The 18,662-nt window shown below is 48.9% G+C and overlaps 1 protein-coding gene across 6 annotated transcripts in view; it reads right to left on the bottom strand.

The window, feature by feature from the left end:
- Positions 1-18,662, bottom strand: part of LOC143964536 (E3 ubiquitin-protein ligase RNF213-like) — a 955,032-nt gene that overhangs the window by 888,497 nt on the left and 47,873 nt on the right. For all 6 annotated transcript variants that reach the window (XM_077474321.1, XM_077474324.1, XM_077474323.1 and 3 more), the window contains exons 6-7: positions 4,591-4,649; positions 790-889 (exon numbers count right to left, since the gene is read on the bottom strand). In XM_077474321.1, coding sequence (XP_077330447.1) covers positions 790-889; positions 4,591-4,649 — 159 coding nt within the window. The remainder of the gene's footprint in view (positions 1-789; positions 890-4,590; positions 4,650-18,662) is intronic.

Genomic DNA, 18,662 nt, shown 5'->3' with positions numbered 1-18,662 from the left:
TATCGCTGGGTTTCCTACCCATTTTCCACAATTTCTGGGGAGTATAATATACCCTGTTTATAAGAAACAGATGTGATACCTGCTGCGATGGGGATATAGAGACCAATCTCCCCTGTGCAAGAATCCAAGTGCACTTGTATGAGTAGTGGATTTGCCTTTCGGCTACTTTTACACTGAGACAGTTTTCAGGTGTTTTAGCGCTAAAAATAGCACCTGTAAAGCACTTCCACTGCCACCCCAGTGCGCTTGTGGGACAGGAAAAAAAGTCCTGCAAGCAGCATCTGTGGGGCGGTTTAGGAGCGGTGTATACTGCCCCTACCCATTGAAATGAATGGGCAGCGCTTTGGAAAACGCAGCAACATGGGATATTTTAACCCTTTAGTCGCTAACGGGGGTTAAAAGCGCCCCGCTATCGGCTGAAAAGCATAGCTAAAATGACTGAAAAGTGCAGCTAAAACAAGCAGCACTTTATGGCTAACGTGCCCCACACCCAAGCGTGAAAGCAGCCTTAGTAAGTCAACCCCATAGGCTTTTATGGAGTTGAGTTTAGGAGCTTTGGCAAAAAAAAACAAGTTTAGGAGCTGCTAGTGTACATGAAGCCTATAACATCAAGCCACAGGTGGCAGCAAGAAGCAAGAATTCAAAGACTACTGTTGCTCCCTCAGTAACCATTCAGGTTGCCCTTGCTTAAAGAAACGCTTAAAATATAAGTATTTATATTTAGCTACAACAGCATGAGAAGGGATACCCAGCTATACACATATGAAAAATGGAAATGGCATAACTTACTTTTTAAAGGTCATTTCGCAGAGGACATCTAACCATCCCTGATAGCCTTTTATGCATCCAGCTTTCACTACCACTTTGTCTTCATAAGTATTTACATTAACCACTTGCCGACCGCCTCACGCCGATCTACGTCATCAGAATGGCACGGGCAGGCATAAGCACATATATGTACGTCCTTTGCCTCCCGCGGGTCGGGGGCCCGATCGGGCCCCCGCCCGGTGCCTGCGGCGGTCGGTTTTCGTTCGGGAGCGATCCCGGACGAGGGGACGGCCATTCATTCATGGCCACCCCCTCGCGATCGCTCCCGACGAATGGAAATCCCCGGTGACATCACTTCCTCTCCTGTAATGTAAACACAGGAGAGGAAGTGATGTATTCTCTCCTCCGTGTCGGTATTTTTCGTTCCGACACGGAGGAGAGCGGATCAGTGAGTTGCACCAACACATCCCACACACAGTAGAACATGCCAGGCACACTCACACCCCCCCTTTACCCCCCGATCACCCCCCCAATTACCCCTGCCCCCCAGTCACAGTGACACCAATGTCATTTTTTTTTTTTTTTTTTTTTTTTTTTTGCATTGGTGTCATTTGTGACTGTAATAACTGTTAGGGCAGTTAGGGTTAGCCCCCTTTAGTTCTAATGTACCCCCCTAACCCCCCCAATAAAGGTTTAACCCCGTGATCACCCCCCGTCGCCAGTGTCACTAAGGCTGGGTTCACATTGCAGCGGTTTATGAGAACGAATGTGATTCGCACCGCACTGCAGTGCAAATCACATCCGATCTCTGTGCGATTCGAGTTCAGCCATTCGCCGCACCCGCCGCACCCGCCACACCCGCCGCACCCGCCGCAAATTCGCACGGGACCCTTTTTTTGGCCCGCAGCAGAATCGGATCGCATGGGTGTTCACACCATGCGATCCGAGTTTGCAGATCGCACTGCGATATGCGAACTGATCTGGGGGTGTCAGTAACATTTCACTGACACTCCCAGCAGTTCGCATAGGGCAGTGTGAACTGCCGCCGGGAGGCATGCGATGCGGGAACCCGCCGCGGATTCGCGGCGTTTCCGCATCGCTCCAGTGTGAACCCAGCCTAATAAGCGATCATTTTTCTGATCGCCGTATTAGTGTCACAGGTGACGCTAGTTAGGCAGGTAGGTATTTAGGTTCGCCGCAGCTTTTTATAGCGCTAGGGACCCCCATATACTACCGCATAAAGCCCCCTGATTGCCCCCTAGTTAACCCTTTCACCAGTGATCACCATATAACTGTTACAGGTGACGCTGGTTGGTTAGTTATTTTTTTATAGTTTCAGGGCACCCGCCATTTATTACCTAATAAAGGTTTAACCCCCTGATCACCCGGCAGGTGTCATTTGTGACTAATAACTGTTAGGGCAGTTAGGGTTAGCCCCCTTTAGTTCTAAGGTACCCCCCTAACCCCCCCAATAAAGGTTTAACCCCGTGATCACCCCCCGTCGCCAGTGTCACTAAGGCTGGGTTCACATTGCAGCGGTTTATGAGAACGGATGTGATTCGCACCGCACTGCAGTGCAAATCACATCCGATCTCTGTGCGATTCGAGTTCAGCTATACAGATAGTATGGCTGAATTCGTGTCGCACCCGCCGCAAACTCGCACGGGACCCTTTTTTTGGTCCGCAGCAGAATCGGATCGCATGGGTGTTCACACCATGCGATCCAAGTTTGCAGATCGCACTGCGATATGCGAACTGATCTGGGGGTGTCATTAACATTTCACTGACACTCCCAGCAGTTCGCATAGGGCAGTGTGAACTGCCGCCGGGAGGCATGCGATGCGGGAACCCGCCGCGCATTCGTGGCGTTCCCGCATCGCTCCAGTGTGAACCCAGCCTAATAAGCGATCGTTTTTCTGATCGCTGTATTAGTGTCACAGGTGACGCTAGTTAGGCAGGTAGGTATTTAGGTTCGCCGCAGCTTTTTATAGCGCCAGGGACCCCCATATACTACCGCATAAAGCCCCCTGATTGCCCCCTAGTTAACCCTTTCACCAGTGATCACCATATAACTGTTACAGGTGACGCTGGTTGGTTAGTTATTTTTTTATAGTTTCAGGGCACCCGCCATTTATTACCTAGTCTCACTAGTGTACCCCTAAATTTAGGGGTGTCTACTTTCTAAAATGGGGTCATTTGGGGGGGGGGGGTTTGTGCCATCTTGGCATTTTATGGCCTTCAAAACTGTAACGCCCTTAGAAAGCCTGAAGGCGGTGCTTGGTTTTTGGGGCCCCGTACGCGGCTAGGCTCCCAAAAAGTCCCACATATGTGGTATCCCCGTACTCAGGAGAAGCAGCAGAATTTATTTTGGGGTGTCATTTCACATATGCCCATGGCATGCGTGAGCAATATATCATTTAGTGACAACTTTGTGAAAAAAAAAAAAAGTTTGTAATTTTCCCGCAACTTGTGGCAAAATATAAAATATTCCATGGACTCAACATGCCTCTCAGCAAATAGCTTGGGGTGTCTACTTTCTAAAATGGGGTCATTTGTGGGGGTTTTGTGCCATCTTGGCATTTTATGGCCTTCAAAACTGTAATAGGTAGTGAGAAGTGAACTCAAAAAATTACGCCCTTAGAAAGCCTGAAGGCGGTGCTTGGTTTTCGGGGCCCCGTACGCGGCTAGGCTCCCAAAAAGTCCCACATATGTGGTATCCCCGTACTCAGGAGAAGCAGCAGAATTTATTTTGGGGTGTCATTTCACATATGCCCATGGCATGCATGAGCAATATATCATTTAGTGACAACTTTGTGAAAAAAAAAAAAAAAAAAAAAAGTTTGTAATTTTCCCGCAACTTGTGGCAAAATATAAAATATTCCATGGACTCAACATGCCTCTCAGCAAATAGCTTGGGGTGTCTACTTTCTAAAATGGGGTCATTTGTGGGGGTTTTGTGCCATCTTGGCATTTTATGGCCTTCAAAACTGTAATAGGTAGTGAGGCGTGAAATCAAAAATTGACGCCCTTAGAAAGCCTGAAGGCGGTGCTTGGTTTTCGGGGCCCTGTACGCGGCTAGGCTCCCAAAAAGTCCCACATATGTGGTATCCCCGTACTCAGGAGAAGCAGCAGAATTTATTTTGGGGTGTCATTTCACATACGCCCATAGCATGTGTGAGCAATATATCATTTAGTGACAACTTTGTGTAAAAAAAAAAATAAATTTTTTTTTTGTCATTATTCAATCGCTTGAGGCAAAAAAATAAAATATTCAATGGGCTCAACATGCCTCTTATCAATTTCCTTAGGGGGTCTACTTTCCAAAATGGGGTCATTTGGGGGGGTTTTGTACTGCCCTGTCATTTTAGCACCTCAAGAAATGAGATAGGCAGTCGTAAACTAAAAGCTGCGTAAATTCCAGAAAACGTACCTTAGTTTGTAGATGTGACAACTTTTGCGCAAACCAATAAATATACAATTATTGACTTTTTTTTTACCAAAGACATGTGGCTGAATACATTTTGTCCTAAATGTATGACTAAAATTGAGTTTATTGGATTTTTCTAATAACAAAAAGTAGAAAATATCATTTTTTTTCAAAATTTGCGGTCTTTTTACGTTTATATCGCAAAAAATAAAAATCGCAGAGGCAATCAAATACCATCAAAAGAAAGCTCTATTTGTGGGAAGAAAAGGACGCAAATTTTGTTTGGGTACAACATTGCATGACCGCGCAATTACCAGTTAAAGCAGCGCAGTGCCAAAGTGTAAAAAGACCTCTGGTCATTTACCAGCAAAATGGTCCGGTCTGAAAGTGGTTAAAGTTTTTGGATACAATGACATGGAAATAAACGTTGATATAGTTTGAAGGCTCCGTATCCCTGTAAGTGCAAAAATGATCAAAATTATTTTTGTGCATCATGTCTAGCAAATATGCTAAAGGTGGCTTTCTTCTGTATGGATTTATATATAGAACTTTTAAATGTTTCAGTTGGCTTGAACCCACTTTAAAGGCTAAGTCCACCTTTTGGAACACTTTACATGTTCAACCTGTATTTAGGGTGGAACATGTAACATGCTTCAATTTCATACATTTTCAGTATCATCAATTTTGCTGATCTCCCCCCCTCTGTGACAGCGAGTAAAGGAATTTCTCCCCCCACCTGCTGTCACTTTTTGAAGATAACATGTCCGTGTGGGTCTCCGAAACACATGGCCGCATCATTCATTCAGTTTCCTGTGAATTAACTACAACTACCGTTAGCCATTGCAACTTACGGCTTGTAGTTCCCAATGAACTGGTGAGCGCCGTCATAGCTCTTTGATTCCTTCTGCACTCAAGTACAAGGTACATGCAGACAGCTATCTTGAGAGTCTGCAGGAGCCCTGCATTCCATCCATGATCTGCTGATCACAGATGCAATGCTCTTCAGGGTCCCTAGGAAAAAAAAAATAGATTTAAATGGAAGCTCTTGCACTTTGTGGAGCAAGGTTGGTATTTGCCTATTAGAGTGCTCCATTCAGGGTCAATAAGCACTCATTGGTATGTATCTGAGCATGCCAATTTTCCATTACTTTGCTATTGTGCATTTCGACAAATTTTATTTGTGGCTGGTAATATTTATTTGAAGATTATTTGATGGGATTTCCAAGTTTATTGCATAATGTTTATAAATATCACATTTCTCTTACGTTCACTGACTGACACAGCTGCTTTACTTAGACCATCGGGTTATTACGCCACCTTCAGGAGAGGGCTAGGCAGAACATGTTAACATGTACAAAAAAAAAAAACAGAACTTTCTAGTTCCTTCCTTCAGTAACAACCCCCCAGCCTGCATACTGCAGCCTCAATTTTTGTTCTGCTTAGTGAAGGAGATGGACCTAGGAACCCTACGGGATCATTGGTCCGTGGATTTGCCCCTAATCATCTTTCAGTACAGCCACCTGAGAGACTTTGGCTCCTCCCCTCTGTAGGAAACCTGCACCAGCCTTCTATAAATTTCCTCCTCCCCTGCTGGCTCCTCAGTTATTTGTGTTTCCTCCAGGAGGGGAGACACCAAGGAACCAAGCCAGAAGAGTCAGGTGGCTCAGGCAAAAATGTCCTTAAAAGGCAAAACCTGAAAAAAGACCGACCTGAAAAGAAATGTCACCCCCGCATCCCTGAGTGCAGATGGAGGTCGGGGGGCTCCTGTTCAGCTCCGAGCCCGGACGAAGGAAATACTTGTCTGGTCGTTTCACTCACAGTGCAGAGCACGCTGGGTATTACAAACGGCGGCGCCAGTGGCGGGTGACGTCACGCCCGACGAAAAGGGCCGCATACTTCCAAATTTGCGGCTTCTGGTTCCAGCCGCAAATCATGAAAAGGAGCCAGACATGGGCTAGAGAGGAGCCGCACATGCTGTAGGGACAGCGGAGGCTTCCAGTGGTGACACCAGTATGTCAGACGCAGAAGGAAGGAACCAGACTGCTCCAGCAGAGACCAGCTCCAGACATATTAAGGTAAGGGGAACCTAGGGTGGAACTCCCCTGGCCTAACCCACCACCACCCCCCATCGCCCCGCAAGGGTACATGGAAAAAGGGAGAGGGGAGGTAGCCAAGGTCCCTCCGGTATCAGAGGGTGGTTCAAGGAGCCCCTGATGAGGTAAACCCACATGAAAGGCGCTGTGCACCTGCAATTTGCAGGGAAGGTTATGGTAATGTTAATGTGGAGTTTTCTTAATGTCATTCAGAAAACAGACAAAACCAGGCCCTCTCACAACTCAAAAAGGAGGTGCCCTTCTTGTAAAAACACACTTAAAGATTCCTGGGGGAAAGCATTGTGTAAGGAATGTATTAACAAACTAGTGCAGGAACATTCCACTGAGCAGGGTAGTGATTTAGCAGCATCTGTCAAAGAACTATCCAGTACCTTTGAATCATTCAAAACCTTCTTTGAAGGGTTTCATATCCCACAGCTGCAGACTGCTCCTCCTTCAGTAAAACCAGCACTACCAAAGACACAAGCACTACCCTCCACTAGTGCAAATTCTTCAGTAGCCCCTAGGGAGGAGGTAGAAGATGAAACTGACAGTGCAGCGTCTGGCTCCCAAGAATCAGAGGGTGAGGCACTGGAAGGGGATTCCGAAAAACCCTCCCGATACAAACTCTCTTTAGAAGAGGTAGACCAACTTTTGGGGGCCATTCATACCATGTTAGGTATACACTCTGAAAAGAAACCCTTATCCCTACATGATCAAATGTATGAGGGTCTAGGGGAACAGGAAAAAAATGTTCCTGCTCATGAGGTCCTAATAGAAGCAATTAAAAAAGAATGACAGGAACCAGAAAGAAAACCATTCTTTTCTAAGGCCTTAAAAGAGACTGTTTCCATTTTCAGATGATGGATTATTAGTATGGAACAAAACCACAGGCTAGATGCGGCCTTCTCACAAGTTTCTAGGCATACAGATCTAGCTTTTGAGGATATGGGGGTCTTATCTGAAGCAATGGATAAGAGAATGGACTCCCTATTAAAAAAGTAATGGGACTCCACAGTGGGAAGCCTAAAGCCAGCAATGACAGTCACGGTGGTAGCCAGAAATGTAGAGTTTCGGTTAAACCGGATTCAGGTACATATCCAGGAGGTGACTGCAAAGGACCAGAGATTATCCTCTTTTACCACTCTCCCACTCTTCTACGAGGTATCGCGTATATCGCAGATGCATCGGCAGAGCTGTTACATAGGGATGAGCTTCGAGTTCGAGTCGAACTCATGTTCGACGACACAAACATTGCCTATTAGGTGAACAGCGAACAATTTGGAGTGTTTGTGGCAAATTCGAAAAGCTGCGGAACACACTGTACAAGTCTATGGGAGAAATCTAAAGTGCTAATTTTAAAGGCTAATATGCAAGTTACTGTCCTAAAAAGTGTTTGGGGACCTGGGTCCTGCCACAGCGGACATGTATCAATGCAAAAAAAAGTTTTAAAAACGGCAGTTTTTTCGGGAGCAGTGATTTTAATAATGCTTAAAGTGAAACAATAAAAGTGTAATATTCCTTTAAATTTCGTACCTGAAGGGTGTCTATAGTATGCCTGTAAAGGGGCGCATGTTTCCCATGCTTAGAACTGTCCCTGCACAAAGTGCATTTGTGCAGGAAAAAGTAATTTAAAATCACCCACACGTCATTGGGGAAGCCAGGCTTCTTTTCCTGCGGCCTGCAAGGTTACATGCTCGGATAAAGGGTCTGGTATGGATATTTAGGGGGAACCCCACGTCATTTTTTTTTTTAAATTTGACGCGGGGTTCCCCTTAATATCCATACCAAACCTGAAGGGCCTGGTAATTGAATTTGGGGGAACCCCACACTTTTTTTTTATTTTATTTTTTATCAATGAATTTCAATGAGTGTTCTCTGTATTACGGGAGCCGACAATTCATTATAGCCGCGAGTGATTTTAAATTACTTTTTTTCCTGCAGAAATGACACTTTGTGCAGGGACAGTTCTAAGCACGGGAAACATGTGCCCCTTTACAGGCATACTATAGACACCCCCCAGGTACGAAATTTAAAGCAATAATACACTTTTATTGTTTCACTTTAAGCATTAATAAAATCACTGCTCCTAGAAAAAACTGCAGTTTTTTTTAAACTTTTTTTTTGCATTGATACATGTCCCCTGGGGCAGGACCCAGGCCCCCAAACACTTTTTAGGACATTAATTTGCATATTGGCCTTTAAAATTAGCACTTTAGATTTTGAACGTTCGAGTCCCATAGACTTTAATAGGGTCATAAAGTTCACACGAAGTTTAGGTCTGTTCCCAGGTTCTGGTGCGAACCGAACCGGGGGGGGCGTTCGGCTCATCCTTACTGGTACGCATGGCAGCCAGATCCTCGGCACTAGCCAACTCTACCAGACGGGCCTTATGGTTAATGACATGGCAGGGGACTACGCATCAAAAGCCAAACTTTGCGGCATCCCGTTTACGGGGGACCTGCTGTTTGGGCCAGGATTAGAAAAGGCGCTGGACCGAACAGCGGACAAAAAGAAGATATTTCTGCTCAAATGCAAAACAGCCTGGAATCAGCCTCCGCAAAATAAAAAGAGGCTAAGAGGGGACACAAAATCCAGTTTTTCAACACCCAAGGCAGATAACCAAAGGAAACCTTGGGTCCAGAGAGGGAAAAGCATGGGAGGAGCGATTTTTCACCCTCCTGTGCAAACCCTCAATAAACAATGAGGTAGTCTCAATGGGAGAAAGTCTGGGGGCCTTCATCTCACAATGGGAAAAAAATATCCTACAATCAGTTTATTTTGAGAACAATAAGAGAAGGGTAAATATACAGAGAACGAACAAAGCTCTGGATAGCCGCACTCCGGATTGAGTAAAAAGTAAAAAAGCCTTTAATTCTTCAAGTAAAAACACTCCATATTGGGGGCGTGGCCTGGACGGCGATGGTGTAGGTCGCAAGTGAGCTGAGCTCCGCTCCCGGCCTATCCTGCCCAGACATCCTGTTCTCTACACTCGACCGGGAATCGCTGGTGTTTATCCGGGAGGCTCGTAGACACACCGGCCAGAGATATTGCGATGTCTCCGCCGAAGAAAGGCAATAATTCTGCTGCATCTTCCCTCGAGAAATTCCGGAGAGCAGACAGGGAGGGGGACCAAGATGGCGCCTCCACACAGCGTGCGGACCAGCAGCCTGCAAGTGACACCACCAAGGTGCTTGAGGCTATTTCCACATGCCAGACATCCTTAACCTCCAAGATCGAGGAAATCCGGGTGGACATCTCCCTGATTCGGCAAGACATGACCAAGTGAAGGGACCGTGTCAAGGAAGCGGAGGATAGGATTAGCACCGCGGAGGATGCGTTGCATCCACTCCAACATTCCCACGCGCAGGTACAGCGCCAACTGCAGCTCCTCGCCATGAAGCATGACGATCTGGAGAACAGGGCCCACCGATCGAACCTCCGCTTCGTGGGCCTTCCGGAGGGCGCTGAGGGATCGGATCCCCCCACTTTCCTAGAGAACCTCCTGATTTCAACGTACGGAAGGGAGGCCTTCTCCACGTCATTTGTGGTGGAGAGGGCGCATCGCATGCCAGCCAAGAGGCCTCCGGATGGTGCGCCTCCCGCACATTCATCGCCAAGCTGCTGAATTTCCGAGATCGCGATGCTATTCTACGTTTGAGCAGAGAGAAGGGTAACATACCCTTTCAGGCTGGCCGACTGATGGTATTCCCGGATTTTTCGGCGGAAGTGCAGAGGCAGAGGGCTCGTTTTGTGGAGGTGAAGCGTCGGCTGCGGACCCATCACCTGAAGTACGCGATGGTGTACCCAGCAAAGCTTCGTATTATTGGGGAGGATCGTGCACATTTTTTTGACGATGCGGCACAGGCGGCGGACTGGCTGGACAGACGGGAGGCTGCTAGGAACCGCCCGGCCTGAGTAGCGGAGGCCTGTCTGGTGTATCGGGGAGGTGAGCCTACCTTTTCACTGTTCTTCTCCTCCGGGACTCTCCGTGTTGCCCCTTACTGTTGTTACCTGCATTTGTGCGGATTTCTTGCACCCACTGCTGCTCCTTCTCTGCTTATTTTTAGCCCACAAGTTCTTCTGTATTTTTTCCCCCCCTTTTTTTTCTTCTATTTATTTTTCTCCACCATTGGCGCCTATGGGCCTCACGCATCCTGCTGCCTGTTAGGTGACGACATGCGGACTACTGACGACTCCATCTTTCCGTGAGGCACCAGGACTATTGCATGAAGTGAGGTGACTTTGCTTTTTCTGGACAAAGGGGGGGGGGGGGGGGACAAGAAGTATGCCTTGATCCTCTGTTCTCTTTTCTTATTTTACTATTGCTCTATTGTTGCTGGTACTAACTGCTATGGCACATTTTTGAGATGGCGGTTTATATGGTTACCGGACATCGTGCAATGATTCTGGACTCCTGTATGTGTTTCCTTTTTTTTTTCCTTTTTTGATCTCCTTATTTCTGCATTTTTAAAGGGCTGGGGGCGGGGGTGGTTGGCTCTATTGCTCCTATGGGCTTATGGTATAGCCACAGTCGCCGTCTCAGCGAGTGGTCGTCCTCTGTTAGGGTGGATACCGCCTGGGCCGTGTGCGCAGGGGACTGTGCGGGCTGACCGGCGGCGGCTGCTCGGCTGCCCCTGGGCACATGTCGGGGGGTCGGGGATCTACTAGGTTGGGGAGAAATCCTCCGGCTATGTTGGGGAGGCTGAGGGCTGGGTGGGGGTGGGAGGGGGGGAATTTGGTTGCAGTTCTGTTCAAGGTTGTGTTGTTGGTGGTACAAGTGGTTATCTCTGTAGTTTGGGATTACTTATATGTCTTTTGTTTTTCTATATTTTTTCTGCGATGCCATACTGGGGGAGGGAGGGAGGGCTTGTTATGGTGGTTAAACTGTATGCCCTGGTCCATAGCTGTAATTCTGTGGGTATATGTCGGGTGTTAAATTCTTGACGTGGAATGTCCGCGGGATCAGAGACAAACTTAAACGTACTGCTGTCTTTGGTTGCCTGAAGGCATACAGGGCTGATATTGTCGTGCTGACTGAGACGCATGTGACCGGCCAGCTTCGGCTCGCACTTCGGCGGCCCTGGGTTGGCTGGTCGTACCATGCGACTCATTCTCCCTATTCTCGGGGTGTCTCGGTCCTTGTGGCTAAGACATTACACTTTGGTCTGATCTCCCTGCGGACAGATCCACTGGGTCGCTATATCTTCATGCACTGTAATATCTATGGCAAACCGTGTCTGATTATAGCCCTATATATACCACCCCCGTACTCTGCATGCCTGGTCAATGAGGGACTGCTATATATGGCCCAATACCCGGGAACCCCGGCCATTTGGCTCGGGGACTTTAACATGACTCTGAACCCCCGTAGGGATAGGTTACGCAGTGATATGGACCCGACCACTCCGACGGAAACTAGACTGTCCCGTACTCTTGGTGAGTTCTCCTTGACTGAGGTATGGCGTCATAGAAACCCTGAAGCCACTGCGTTTTCCTGTTTCTCAGCTTCGCATACCACTATGTCCCGGATTGACTATATCCTTGTGTCTGATGTCCTTCTCTCACGGGTGGAGGACGCGGGATACCATGCTAGATCTCTTTCGGACCATGCCCCCTGCTGGGCAACTATATGCCTGGCTCCTCAGGTGGGGCCCCGTGCCTGGCGCCTCAACCCCTTTTGGCTGACGGCGCTGGGGGAGGAGGGTGAGGGCCTGGCGGGGGAATGGCGGTATTTCTTTGAGACTAATAGGGGCACAGCCGCGGTGGGCACGGTGTGGGAGGCGTTCAAGCTGCATGCTCGTGCGGTTTTAATTAGCCGGATAAATAGATTAAAGCGGGCATCCCAGGAGACCTTGCGACAGGCGCTGGAACAGCTAGAATCGACGACTGACGCGTTTATGTCTATTCCCACACACGCCAACGCCTCGGCACTTAAACTCCAAACGCGCGTGGTGGAGCAACTACACTTTGAGCGGGCTCGGCGTAAGCATTTTTTCTCGAGACAGCGCATTTTTGAACAGGGCGAAAGAGCCGGGAAACTGTTGGCCTACTTGGCCCATCATGATGCCAGGCCACCGGTGGTGGTCTCGCTACTGGACCACAATGCTGCCCTGACATCTGACCCACTAGCTGTGGCCGACCTGTTTCGACGGTATTATGCAGACCTATATACGTCCAGAGCGTCAGCCACGGCACAGGAGACCCAGGCCTTTTTGCAGAATGTCCCGTTTGCGCAACTGTCTGCGGCTCAGACCGCTGAGTTGGAACTCCCCTTTACTAAGGAGGAGGTGGAGGCTGCAATTATGTCCCTGGCGGCCTCTAAGGCCCCTGGGCAGGACGGTCTACCGTTGGACTTTTATGTGACATATCTAGAGGTGCTCGCCCCTGAACTTCTCCGACTATACAATTTCTTATTTGAAACCGGATCCCTTCCCGAATCCCTTCGACAGGCGACGATTGTGGTTCTTCCGAAGCCGGGGAAGGATCCCGCCATCCCTGACTCATACAGGCCAATTTCCCTGCTCCAGGTTGACACCAAGATCATGGCTAAAATTTTGGCATCCCGGCTGAACCCGCATATCCTCTCTCTGATTCACCCGGATCAGACCGGGTTTATGCCGGGCAAAAACACGGCCATGAATGTCCGCAGACTACACATGAATCTTCAGGCATGTCATGAGGGGACGGGTGCCCGGGTTGTGGTGGCATTGGATGCGGCCAAGGCATTCGATTCCGTGGAATGGGAATATTTGTGGGAATGCCTTGGACGATTTGGGTTTGGCCCTAACTTTATTCAGTGGGTTAGGGTGCTATACTCTTCCCCGGAGGCCAGGGTGGCGGTGAACGGGCAGATGTCGGAGTCCCTGGTCTTGGGCCGGGGAACTAGGCAGGGATGCCCGCTGTCTCCACTCCTTTATGCGTTGGCGGTGGAGCCGCTTGCGGCCTCTCTCCGCGCTAGTGTTCATGTCCGGGGGCTTCGGTCGGGTCCCATCACCGAGAAGGTAAGCTTGTACGCAGACGACATGCTCCTTTATCTGGCTGATGAGGGGGTGTCGCTGCGGGCTGCTCTGCAGATTATTGAGGACTTTGGGGTTCATTCGGGCCTACGGGTTAATTGGTCAAAATCCCAGATCCTACCCATAGACATGTCTCCCCCCGCCTGCGACGCGGCCTCCCTCCCTCTTCGTCGTGTATCATCCATCCAATATTTGGGAGTCCAAATTACCAGGGACCCTCTAGATTATGTGAATCATAATATCCTACCGCTGCTCCCATTTCTCAAGGCAAAGACTCAAACATGGGCCAGACTACCTCTGGGGGTAATGGGCAGAATTAACCTTATAAAAATGATTATTTTACCCAAGGTCCTATATAAAATGTGGCATTCGCCCACTTTTATACCCCTTAAAATCTTCAAGACAATAGACACCATCCTTAACACTTTCATCTGGGGTTCAGGCCACCATAAACTGGCATGGAACACACTTAAAAATCCCACGGACTTAGGGGGGGCGGCGCTCCCTGACCTGCGTTCGTATTATATTGCGGCCCAGCTGTCCCATTTCCACCACCTGCACAAGTCGGATGGCCCCCGGTATCATGCGCTGATATGTGGAAAAGTTCTTGACCCTACACATGCTCCCCTACAGGTTCTGTTTCGAGGACGTGCGCGGGGTGGGAGGGGGAAGGGCGGCACGCCCCTGCTGGATCAGCACAGGCGCGTCTGGGATGTCGCTCAGGAGATGGTTGGGGCAGACGGGGTGCACTCGCATACGCCACTGTGGCATAACCCCCAATTGGGGGAGCTCAGATCGCTACCAGGAGTACGGCAATGGGCCTCTAGGGGGGTGCTATATTTACACCAGGTGGTCTCCCCGCTGGGAGTCCGCAGTTTTCCAGTACTACAAGCGGAATTTAGACTCCCCTCGCACATGACTTTTTGTTATGCACAACTCTCGCACGCCCTCCGAGCCCAGTTTGTGGACGGGTTCCCTAGTACTCAAGAAATGCCCCTGGTGGGTGTTATAGTGGGGGAGGATCCCGCCAAGCTTATTTCAAATATATACACCTTACTTAGATCGCGCACGGTAACTGGGATTGCGGAGGTAGCTAAACATAGGTGGGAGGTGGATGTGGGCCCATTAGACACTGAAGACTGGGAGGACATCCTCACCAATGTTGGACTGGTTTCCCCTAGACTGTCTGACGGGCTAACCCAACTCTATATTATACACAAGGCTTACCTCACCCCACTAAGACTGAGCAAGTTCCGCACGGCATATGACCCAGGGTGTCCGCGTTGTGGGGATCACCCGTGCACATTTTATCATTTACTATGGGCCTGCCCGGACGTTCAAGCCTTTTGGTTGCAAGTCATCCGCTTTCTGCATGACCACATGGGTTCTCCGTTACAGGCTGACCCCAAACTTTGCCTACTAGGCCTTCTTCCTGACGCTCAGACCAACCGCTGTCATGCTGCCTTTCTACACGAGACCCTGTTCAGTGCTAGAAAGCTGATCGCTAAGCTGTGGTTACGCACAGTACCACTCACAGCTAGGGCGTGGATACTTGAGGTGAATCTGTCACTGCCTTTGAAGAAGGTCATATATGCGCATAGGGGCTGCCCCAATAAATATAATAGGATATGGGATAGGTGGCTTGCCAATCCAGACACATGTGTGGAGCCTGATTAATGTTGTACGGTAGGCACCCTGCTTACAATTGTAATCTAGAAATTATGTGGGCTCTACGTTCCCAGTCTATTGGCGAAACCGACCGGTGGGTGGTGGGTGGGTTGGTGGGGTGGTTTTTGAAGAGAGTTTGACCAACGTAGCTGTAAAGTTTCTCGTTGCTATGTATGACATCTGTATCTGTACTCTGATAGCCATGTTACTCTCAAATGTTTTGTATGCTGTATGACTTGCTGATCTTGTCCACCAATAAACTTGTTGTTTTTTTTGAAAAAAAAAAAAACACTCCATATTACACCAAACATCACAGCAAAGGTAAACAAAAATTTAGAACAAGATTACTGATGTGTTTCACGCTAAAACCAGCGCTTACTCATAGCTAAGAGAAGGGTACTTTCTAGAATTCTCAAAATCACCACCAAACAGAAGGAGCTGGAGCAACGCCTGAGCAAATTTGTAAAGTGTAAACATGGTCCAGCTTTACCACTTTTGTAAAACACTATAGAGTGGACCTATGGTCAGCTAAAAATCAGACTTTTGGACGCAAGGTCTTGCAAGCTGTGGTCCCGTCCTAAGGGTAAGTTCTCAGTTATCCTCTCAGGTGGCTGTCCTGAAAGACGATTAGGGGAAAAACGAAGTTACTTACTGGTATCCAGCCTGTCACCCAGCCGGCTGTTGATAGCAGATCACAGAATCTTATCTTGCGCATAAGGTAAACTTCTGCAGAAAAAAATTAAGTTACTTACTGGTAACGTTCTTTCCCGGAGTCTTTCAGGACAGCCAGGTACCCACCCAGATGTATATTAAGACATAAAGATTTCCTTACAGGAAATGTGATATAATTAATTATGTGTATCATATGTTCTTGTGTCTCCCCAGTGGACTGGAGGTGCTCTTTAAAGAACTGAGGAACCAGCAGGGGAGGAGGAAATTTATAGAAGGCTGGCGCAGGTGTTTCCTACAGAGGGGAGGAGCCAAGAATGTTACCAGTAAGTAACTTTTTTTCTGTAGAAGTTTGCCTTTTGCGCAAGATAAGATTCTGTGATCTGCTATCAACAGCCGGCTGGGTGACAGGCTGGATACCCTTATCCTTGTAGTCTACCCAGCCTGGCCAGCGAGCGTGTGCAGACCAGAGCTCCATGCTGGGTCAGCCACGACATGCCCCCCAGGCTCCAGGGGCAGCCTGTGAGCGTAATGCTCCAGGGCACACATGACCGGGCTACTGATGTTTGCGTCAGTGTGCCAGGCCAGAAGCCACCCCGTAATTATGGGAGAGTGGGCCTGTGATGGAATGTCCCCAGCTCTCTTGGCCACCAGATTCTTCCCCTCCACTATACCCTTACGCCCAGCTCGCCGGGAGGCCCTAATGGGGGCGGTAAGGGATCTGCTGAGTCGCGGGGTGATAGTACCTGTTCCGGAGCCAGAAAGATTCCCAGGGGTTCTACTCCAATCTGTTTGTAGTCCCCAAAAAGAAAGGGGTACTTCCAATCTTGGACCTAAAAGCCCTCAATTTCTTGTACAGAGGTTTAGAATGGAATCAATTCGCTCAGTAGTCGCTGCACTCCATCAATGGGACTCCCTGGCATCTTTGCACATCCAGGATGCATACCTGCACATACCCATATACCTACGGCATCAGAAGTTTCTGCGATTCGCAGTTGGGGAAGCCCACTACCAGTTTGTGGCTCTCCCCTTTGGCTTGGCATCAGCCCCCAAGTCTTTACCAAGGTATTGGCTCCAGTTCTGGCATTGCTGCGACAACGCGGGATCGCAATCGTAGACAATCTCCTCCTGAGAGCATCTTCCGCCTCAGAATTAGAGGAGGATGTGGTGATCATCATGCAGACCCTGCAGGAATTTGGATGGCTGTTGAATCTAAAAAAGTTGGTGATCGTACCGACTCAGCGATTGGAGTACCAAGGCTTACTGCTGGACTCCATGGAAGCGAGAGTTTGTTCTCCTTTCAGACAATCTGCAGACTTTCAGAGCTGCGGTAAAACTTTTGATGAAATGGGACAAATCTCTGTTATCCCTGGATCAGCAGATTCAGGTAAGCCAGTCAGTCAGGGACTCCCTGCTCTGGTGGTTGAGATCCCTGGCACTTCGTTCCGGGAAGTCGTTCCTGCCTCTAAATTCTACAGTGATCACAACTGATGCCAGCCTAACCAGCTGGGGTGGAGTGCTGGGAGTACAGTTGACCCAGGGACTCTGGTCAGAGGAGGAATCCAAGTTACTGATCAATGTGCTCAAGCTAAGAGCGATCAGGCTATGTCTCTCCACATGGTCAATAAGACTTCGAGGGCATCCCATCAGGATCCAGTTCAACAACGCCAGGGCGGTGGCATATGTCAATCAACAAGGAGGAACAAGAAGCTCGGCCGCCTCATGGGAGGTCGCTCACATCCTTTAGTGGGCAGAGCGACATGTACCGGCCCTGTCAGCCATTTACATCCCTGGAGTGGAGAACTGGCAGGCAGACTACCTAAGTCGCCAGATGCTGGACCCAGGAGAATGGGCGCTGCATCAGGAGGTGTTCAGGCTACTGTGCCTGAGTTGGGGCAATCCAGACGTGGATCTTCTGGCCTCCCATCTCAATCAGAAGGTGCCGAGATTCGTGTCCAGGACAAGAGATCCTTGGGCAAACACGTCAGACACGCTGGTGGCTCAGTGGGGTCAGTACCAACTGATCTATGCCTTTCCTCTGCTACAGCTACTACCATGTCTGCTTCGCAGAGAGTGTGGCCCTAAGGGATTCCAGTAATTCTGATTGCCCTAGATTGGCCTCAGTACCCCTGGTATGCCGACCTAGTGCGCCTGGTGGCGGACGCCCCCTGGCGACTGCCGTTCCGAGAGGACCTTCTGTCTCAAGGTCAGATTCTCCATCCTGCTTTACCATCGCTGGTTTTAACGGTATGGCTATTGAGAGCCAGGTGCTAAGGAATCGGGGCCTCTCGGACTGTGATTCCAACTATGTTGAGAGCACGGAAATCTTCTTCTCGGAAGATATATAATCGTACCTGGAAGACCTACATCTCCATGTGTGAAGAGAAAGGATGGCGTCCGTGCTACTATTCTATATCTAGGATCCTGCTGTTTCTACAGCGTGGAGTAGACCAGAAATTGGCTTTAAGCACCATAAAAGGACAAATATCAGACTTGGCTGTCTTTTTTCAGCGACCCCTGGCGTCTCACTCCTTAGTGAGCACTTTTGTTCAGGGGGTCCGGCATGTAGTTCCTCTGGTGCGTCCACTGCTACCCCCGTGGGATCTGAACCTGGTGTTATCGGCGCTTCAGAAATTGCATATTGAAAATATCAGAGAGATTCCCCTGTTGACTCTTTCCCAGAAATTGGTCTTTCTAGTGGCCATTACTTTGGCCAGGAGGGTTTCGGAACTGGCGGCCTTGTCTTGCAAGTGGCCTTATCTAGTTATCCATAAGGATAAGGGGGTGTTGCGTCCACAACCTTCTTTTCTGCCGAAGGTGGTTTCAGCGTTTTCACATTAATGAAGACATTATGTTACCATCTCTTGTGTCCTAAACCGTCAGACCCTAAGGAGGTGGCCCTCCATTCTCTGGAAGTGGTCCGGGCTCTAAGGGTGTATTTGTCTGCCATGGCTCCCTTTGGGAAGTCAGATTCTGTTTGTTTCTTTTGCTGGTCCGAAAAAAGGCATGGCGATCTCG

This window comes from Lithobates pipiens, unplaced genomic scaffold, assembly GCF_037356315.1.
Source record: "Lithobates pipiens isolate NorthernLeopardFrog02 unplaced genomic scaffold, aLitPip1_a1.2 Scaffold_8, whole genome shotgun sequence".
Classification (NCBI taxonomy): domain Eukaryota; kingdom Metazoa; phylum Chordata; class Amphibia; order Anura; family Ranidae; genus Lithobates; species Lithobates pipiens.
Note: the sequence above shows the minus strand (reverse complement) of the source record. Positions and strands in the feature narration are given on the sequence as shown.